This window comes from Perca fluviatilis, chromosome 11 (genome assembly GCF_010015445.1).
Source record: "Perca fluviatilis chromosome 11, GENO_Pfluv_1.0, whole genome shotgun sequence".
NCBI lineage: Eukaryota > Metazoa > Chordata > Actinopteri > Perciformes > Percidae > Perca > Perca fluviatilis.
In genome coordinates, this window is record NC_053122.1 from 1898055 (window position 1) to 1907008 (window position 8954).

At 37.9% G+C, this 8954-nt stretch overlaps 1 protein-coding gene across 1 annotated transcript; it reads left to right on the plus strand.

Moving 5' to 3' along the window:
- LOC120568501 lies at window positions 1–8744 on the plus strand (the record flags this gene model as incomplete). Its single annotated transcript, XM_039816059.1, has 6 exons — window positions 1–208; window positions 296–582; window positions 6684–6819; window positions 6907–7037; window positions 8106–8241; window positions 8455–8744. Coding segments are annotated over exons 1-6 (1026 nt in total), but the record flags the coding sequence as incomplete, so codon positions are not given.
- Window positions 8745–8954: the final 210 nt, after the last annotated feature.

Consider the following 8954-nt stretch of genomic DNA (forward strand, 5'->3'; position numbering starts at 1 on the left):
AAAAATATAAAAAGTCTAAAACTAGACAGGGGTAGCGTGGTCTGCCAAAGGAGTAGCGACTGGAACCGACAGATGATGAAGAGGAAGGACCAATGATGTGAAGGCCCAGATCCATCAGAGTATCAATGCTCTTCCTCTCTCTCCTCCCCTCTCACTGCAGACATGAAACACTGGCTGACTAACATCCTGATTCTGACTCTCTGGCTAGGTAACTATTTAAACTACTGATTGTTCTCCTTTAATCTATCATCTTTATTTATTTAGCTCTTCTTCTGCTGTTTTTCTTCTACCCCAGATTGTAAAGGAGAAGACAGAGTGATCCAGCCAACAAGATATGTTATTACTACTGAAGGAGAAACGGTTACTCTTGACTGTACATTTGAGACCAGTGACACATATCCCTATTTGTTCTGGTACAAACAAGAAGAAAATGATTTCCCAAAGTACATGCTGAAGCGTTACTCAAACACAAAAGATAATGCTCCAGAGTTCCACATAGAAAGATTTGATGCTACAATCAACCAGACATCAGTTCCTCTGAAGATCAAGAAGCTTCAGTTGTCTGACTCTGCTGTGTACTACTGTGCTGTGAAGCCCACAGTGACAGGAAACACCAAAACTCTGTACAAAAACCTTTGGAGCAAAGACAACACAATACTCCAGAACGTCCACCAGAGGGAGTCATATACTGTTAAACTCTTTCATGATGTAGATTTGCTTGTAAAAAGAGTAACAAGGAGAAGTGAAAATCCAGAGCTACGAGGAGACGGAGAGACTCAGGGAGGAGCTGAGCGGTTACTGAACTATAGAAGAGAGAGGAACTTCTATATTCAACAGAGTTCAATGCACAAACCATCAACATTACCTTTATTCAAACCTTGTTGCAGAGATGGAACATTGGCTGTGGATTATTCTTGCTGCTCTTTTCTTTGGTAAGATACAAAGAACAACATGGTTTTATTATTTTCTAAAGTTGGTTCTGGTCTTACCTCTGCAGCTTCTAATCTTAAACTAAGCTTCACCTTGATAGAACAGTTCTTTGACAATCTTCACCTCTGTATTAACACTAGTAAGAAAAAATGTATAATTTTCAGCTGAAAACCTGTTACTGAGACTCCATTGACAATCACCTGCGTGAACGGTATGGCTATAGAGTATGTCGAAACATATAAATACCTACGTATCTGGTTGGATGTATCTTTGTCATTTATTAAACATATCAAGAACCTTCAAACTAAAGTCAAAGCTAGACTAGCCTTTCTTTTCCGCAATAAAGCTTCTTTTACTCATGCTACCAAATGCATTCTTGTTAAGATGACAGTATTGCCAATTTTGGACTATGGCGATACTATTTACAGAATAGCTCCGAACACAGCTCTAAAAAAAAAAAAAACTTGATACACTATCATTCAGCCATCCGTTTTGCCACTAATGCTCCTTTTCATACTCATCACTGTGATTTGTATAAACTGGTGGGCTGGCCCTCCCTTCACACACGGCGGCTTCATCATTGGTTTTGCTTCATATACAAGACAATCCTGGGCAAGACACCTCTCTATTTGTCATCTCTTTTTCATGTTGCTCATAACACCTATCACACAAGATCAAGTAATTTTATAAAGTTTAGTACCCCCTCTACTTCTACTACCTTTGGACGCAATGCCTTCCGCTTTGCAGCAGTACATGATTGGAACACACTACAAAATACTCTGAAACTTACATCTCTGATCCCAATTTCCACCTTAATCTTCAAAACAACATAGTCGATTCCTGTTCCTGCTGTTAAACATGAATCATATTTATACACATACACTGAAAAAATTCAATCATTGACTTTAATTAAATTTATTAAGGCAACCAGTTCCACGTAGTTTTATTCGGTTAGTTAAAAGCAAAAATATTAAGGTCATTTAATTTAACTAACAGTTACAGTAACACAATGATTGTAAATTCAGCTAATTAAAATGTTTTACTTCTGATCAACAAGACATATTTAAGCTTAACCAAATTAAGTCAATTATGTTATATTAACCTAAATAATATATGTACAGGCTACATATTTTACATTTGTCAATTCAGCATATATCTCATTTGTAGTCATTAAATAATCAATTCAAGTTCAGTTAATGATAACTTTAAGTTTTCATCTAATATAAGTTTTACTATTTACTTTGACATAATTAAAGTTTGTCAACAGGTTCCACACAAATGAATTTGGTACACCTAACATAGTTTTCATATTTCCTTTATTCATCAACACAGCAGTGATTCAGTAACATTTTGGTGCCATTCTATAAACTAAAGTAACATTGTATACAATAAAGTAACATTTCAATGCATGTACACATTTGTAACACATGGAATTACAGATGCAAATATTAGTCGATTGATTGACAGTAAATATATAAATAATTCACACTTTAATAAATAACTCACTTTTTATGGTTTAATAAATAATACTTTTTACAGTTTTCAAATTTGTTTACAAAATAATAGTCTCTCCATCTAACAGCCTTGCCACTGAAAACTTTATTTTAGATGTTAACACTTTAACAAACATCTACTCTCTGTTAAAGTAGGATTTCTTTAACGATGGTTAAGATGGTTAAGTTTTTCAAAAGTTTGCAAAGAAATTGGTTGTTTTCCTCAAGTGTATATTCTCTGCTCTATTTTCAAACAGATCATTTTTTTCAGTTTCGGCCCAAAATATTTCTCCTGTTCTATGGAACATTCAGCATCCAAATCAGTGATTGTCTCATTTGTACAGTTAGTTAATGAGCAGCTGTACCTTGGTTGAGAGTCTGCAAGCATCCTTTTGAAGGCAGAACTTTTGAAGTACTTCAAAGAAGGCTTTCAGTCTGTTAGGATAACTGAGGGCACATGCAGAGGCAAAGTCTCCCAAGTCGTGCAGAACTTCAACACCCTGAATCACAATTCCAACATCGGCTGGAGGAGTGGCGCTATCACCTCCCTTAACATCGATGCTGTAGATACCAAAGGTGACTTCTCAAGCCCCCTCGGCTTCCTTTACAGAGAAGAAAGAGCAAGGAGAAAACAATTATATTAGAAAATGTTTTACCTACGCAATTTTCACAACACTCACTAATAGATAAACCGGCCTCAATTGTTTGAGTGATCAGTGCTGTATGTTGAGAAGCAAACTTCTGTTTTTCATTCCAAATATCAATACATTTGATCCCTAAACACAGCTACATTGATTGATCTGTGTTTATATTCAGAGGTGGCTGCAAATAAAAAATAATTTGAAAGAAGCAGAAGAGGCAACTATCAAAACCTAACTTCATAGCCTACTCTTAAGGGTGCATTCACAGATACTATCTAGTCAGTCAGATTAACTAGTCAACATCAACTTATAATTCCATAATATTTTCTACCAACAGCAAAACATACCTGTGTCATTGGGGCCATAATGATCCTGATTTTCCTCCCTGCAGAGCCTCCTTTGTTCAACACTTTCATGAGCTGCTCAGTGCGTTGGTCAAGTTGTGTAAGGAACTTTGAGAGACGGGGAGTAGTAGTAGTAAGACAAAGTCTGCCTCCATCTGAAAACATGTCCACAAACACAAATTATATTAATGGTACCTATACTAAAACAGTCAACATTCATTATTTTAGTACTACCTCATAAAAAGGTTTTTCTATTTTCTGCCATAACGTAACACATGAAAGCTCCGCAGTCCAGCTATAATACATCAATACGTAGGGAGTTGACAAAGGCTATCCCAGCCAGGACCTGAAATTCAACAGATTTACAGAAGCCATCAACTACTGAAATGCATTACTTGCATTTAAGAGAGCTTTATACCTTAAAATAAAAAAAATCTATTCAGAACAAGATAATGAAGCTGTCATCTAATAAATGTTCCTAAAAATATGCAAAAGCCGATTTGCAGTAACTAGGTAGCTAGTTACGATCTTACCTTTTTTTGAGTAGGTCTTATCCAGACAGGAGCACAACTCATCAACGAAGCAATTTTTCAGGATCTGAAATTTTGCAACATAATGATTACTAAAAGAGACAAATAAACATATAAAGATGTTAACAGATCAATTATTGTGGCACATTTTACATGGTTCTTAAAGCAGCACTATGCAACTTTTAGCTGCAGCTGTAGTTCCAATGAGACAACCAGTAGGGGCACCGAAGTGGAGGGTAGCGCGAGCTGTAGTTCCAATGAGACAACCAGTGGGGGGAGTGGAAGGTAGCGCGAGCTGTAGTTATAATAAGACAACCAGTAGGGGGAGTGGTATATATTTTATACTCTAAATACATGTGCAACATAAACTTTCAAATTCACCACAAATAAGTGGATGGGTCCTGCCCAACTGCTTTGAAACTAAAGATGAGTGATATGCAGTGTTGCAGCTAACCGTACGTCAGGTCCACAAATTTTTTTCTATTGTTTCTATTGTATTAGCTAAATGCAGAAAGTTTATCGTGCAGTGAGCATGACACAGCCACAACATTCACTTCAGGCTCAGAGGCTAACATTAGTAGCAGCATGTTGCTTGTGGTGTTGTGGCCTGCAGAAATATCTGTTCTAATAAACCGCGAAAGCGCCGCAGCCACACCACTGTGGATGCGACCCCAAACGTCATTTATCTGGTTATTCACCCTCTTCCTCACTCGAGCTGACCGGAGCTAACGGCTAACCTGAGCTAATTACATTGGGCCACCAGCACTAAATTCAAGTTTAGAAACACTACACACGTTAGATATAGCTAAGCGGCACCCTACATGGATAAACAGCTAACTGACCTGGGTCATACAGCTAACGTTAGCTAGCTAGCTAAGTTTCAATAGCAAACATGTCGAAGACCCACCTGCTTTTACAGCAGTTTGCATCACAAACACAAAGTACAATGCTCAAGAAAATATTACAAAACAGGTTCGAGTGAAAGAAAATGTCCTCCTACCTTTTCCATATCAGACACCCAACACCAACTGCAACTTTTCTGACAGAATTACCAAAATTAACCGAAGGAGGGTCAGGCATGTTGGTCCGGTCCAGGTCCGGTCAGGAATTCAAAACTAAACGCATGCGCAGTCTGAAGCATCTCAGTCTTCTTCTCCTGTTTTGGATGTTCAGGATGTAACAAGTATTGCAATCCTAATTCACTTAAATTAACTATTTTTGGTTTTATCAACACATTCATATTTTTTACAGGTAACAATAGTTTACTAGAAGAAAGGAGACTTTTAGCGTCAATAAGAACGAGAAAGGCTCCTGACCAAACGTCCTTATTTTTTACGAGTTTGGTGTGAGAATGTGTTGAGCAAAGACAACAAAATACTCCACAACATCCACCAGAGGAAGTCACACACTGTTTTTTCACAATCGCTATGACAATTTTTTCAACACTTTTAACAACTTTCCTAAACTCTTAACGCACCAACACACCTACAACACACGATTGGCAAAACAGTTAATTTCATGCTCAAAATCACACATTGTAAACTTAACTCCAAAACTGATTTTCAAAATACAATAATTCACACAATACACTATGTCTACCAAAACAATGCAATCATGTCTCAAAATCAAATACTTCTTCCACAACACTAACACATGTTCTCTCCCAACAGGAACATTTAGTCAATCATAGCACAATGTCATACAAAACACTAACATCCCATGGAATTACAGAAACTGCATTATTTTATACGTGTCAGTCAGGTCTGCCCTTATACAACAGCCACAAGTGATTGTATTGATCATATTGCACTGTAGTTTCTGTTGAAGCCTCTCTACATTTTTGTTTCCTTTGGGTTTAGTACATTTTTTTGAAGATTATTTGTTGGGGCTTTTCTGCCTTTATTTGACAGGACAAATTGCAGGGGGAGAGAGAGGGGGGGGAAGACATGCAGGAAATCGTCACAAGTCAGATTTGAACTCTGGACCTCTGCGTCGAGGCACAAACCTCCAAGTATATGTGCGCCTGGTCTACCCACTAACCAATTTATTTCTTTTGCTGCAGAGATTCAATAAATAAATTATTGACCCATCTCAGAGTAGCTTTATAGAATGTACGGTTTATGAAAAAAAGGAGACAGAGGCAGAATTGTCCTGGTACTCCTCTTCCTCTCCCTTGTGAAGGCATTTTTCTTATTTTCTGTGTTCATCTACAGTATATTGTTCAAATAGGTCCTCTTTTACTGTACTACCATATGATCATGCGATTGAAAGAACCTCAACACCTGAGTGTGTTTTCGTAGAAGGGAATCCGCCGTGATTGATCTATAACTTCAATCAGCTGTTTCTCAATAAATGCATGTATAAAATGCACGGGATATATTTGTGTTTCAATTTACAATATGATCAGCTGTTCACTTTGACTTTAGCCTATAAGTTAGGTTTAGAACATGATGTTATCTGTTCTGACATACAGCTGTAAAAGCATTTGTAAATTTTGCAGTAAAAATCCATTGTTTTGGTTTTGGTGGAGCTTGTGTGTAAAAGAAGTTCAAGCATTTTAAATTTGTGTTAACTGAATGCATTTTGTGTCAAAGCAACAAGAAATGTGTTAATTGTATAGCCTACACAGACGGATGTTGTGCTAACTGTGTTAAGAGTTTAGGAAAGTTGTTAAAAGTATTGAAAAAAGTGTCATAGTGATCGTAAAAAACTGTAAACTTCAAGACGATGACAAATCTTCAACAGATGATGAAGAGGAAGAACCAATGGTATGAAGGCCCAGATCCATCAGAGTATCAATGCTCTTCCTCTCTCTCCTCCCCTCTCACTGCAGACATGAAACACCGGCTGACTAACATCCTGATTCGGACTCTCTGGCTAGGTAACTATTTAAACTACTGACTGTTCTCCTTTAATAAATCATATTTATTGACTCATCTCTTCCTCTGAATGTTCTCTTCTTCCCCAGAGTGTAAAGGAGAAGACAGTGTGACCCAGCCAACAGGAGAGGTCATTACTACTGAAGGAGAGACAGTTACTCTTGACTTTATATTTGAGACCAGTGCCACATATCCAACTTTGTTCTGGTACAAACAAGAAGTCAGTGATTTCCCAAAGTATATGCTGAAGCACAAAAGATAATGCTCCAGAGTTCCAGAAAGAAAGATTTTATGCTACAATCAACATGACATCAGTTCGTCTGAAGATCCAGAAGCTTCAGCTGTCTGACTCTGCTGTGTACTACTGTGCTCTGCAGCCCACACTGACAGGAAAAACCAAAACTCTGTACAAATACTTTGGAGCAAAGACAACACTATACTCCACAACATCCACCGGAGGGAGTCACACACTGTTAAACTTCAATATGAAGTAGTCTAGAATCCCTTAAACTTAGAAGAGTAACAGAGAAATAAAAATACAGAGCTACGAGGAGACAGAGAGGCTCAGGGAGGAGCTGAGCTGTTACTGAACTATAGAAGAGAGAGAAACTTCTATATTCAACAGAGATCAAAACACAAACCATCAACATTACCTTTATTCAACATGCTGTCACTGCAGCATTGTTTGTTTTCTCTGCTGTTTCTCTCCATTCTCACAGGTATGTTAGATTATATAGCATGAAAAAGTTATATTTCAATAATATCTGCATGTGAATCATTTGAGCATTGTACAACAATAAATAACAGTTATTTCTTCCTTCAGGTATCAGCTGTGAAGAACTAACTCCAGTAGAGAAAGAAGAGAACAGTTTAGAAGGCAGCTCTGTTACTCTGTCCTACAGATACTCCAAAGGTTCTGCTGATTATTTCTTTTGGTATCGACAATATTCAGGAAAGCCACCAGAGTTCCTCATCTCTCATCTGAAATCAGGAGAAATAATGCAAAATACAAACTCTGGAATGTCTCTTTCCGTAAGTAAGGATGAAACCAAAATGGATCTTCAGATCTCCTCTGCTGCAGTAACAGACTCTGCTCTGCACTACTGTGCTGTGAGGCCCACAGTGACAGCAAACCCACAGTCTCTGTACAAAAACAAAAGCTGACACACTGACAAGCTGCTGGAAGACTTTTTTCCCCACACTGCTGTACTGGCGTTTTTACCTCCACTAGAGGGCGACATTATCAAGTAGGAGGTGCACTACTTCTGCACTGTGTTCAACCATTCAGTCAATAATAAGTGCTGCTGTGAAGAGAACAATTCTCAGACTGAATGTTGAACATCAGCTAGTTTCTCCTGTTGATTTATACCTTGTTGTAGAGATGGAACATTGGCTGTGGATTATTCTTGCTGCTCTTTTCTTTGGTAAGGTGCAAATAGTGTTTTAATGCACACAAAAGCAACATAAGAAAATTTCTGTTGGTATCTCGTACATTCTAAATAACATGTTATATGGTTTTCTCTGACATGAAAAAGCAGTAATGGAAAATACAGATTATTTACTCTTCAAACCTACTTTTCTGCTTTAAATAATCTTCTTTGATTCCTCTTTATCTTTGCATGTTCTGTTCTTCCCAGAGTGTAAAGCAGAAGACAGAGTGAACCAGCCAACAGGAGATGTCATTACTACTGAAGGAGAGACAGTTACTATTGGCTGTACATTTGAGACCAGTATCTCAAATCCCACTTTGTACTGGTACATACAAAAAGAAAAGGATTACCCAAAGATGCTGTTGCAACGTTTCTCTGTAAAAACTGATAATTCTAAAGAGCAAGAGAGAGTTGATGCTGCAATCAACAAGACATCAGTTCCTCTGAAGATCCAAAAGCTTCAGCTGTCTGACTCTGCGGTGTACTACTGTGCTCTGCAGCCCACAGTGACAGGAAACACCAAAACTCTGTACAAAAACCTTTGGAGCAAAGACAACACAATACTCCACAACATCCACCAGAGGGAGTCACACACTGACAAACTTCAATATGATGTAGTCCAGAATAACTTTACCTTAGAAGTGTAACTGACAGAAGTGAAATTCCAGAGCTATGAGGAGACAGAGAGGCTCAGGGAGGAGCTGAGC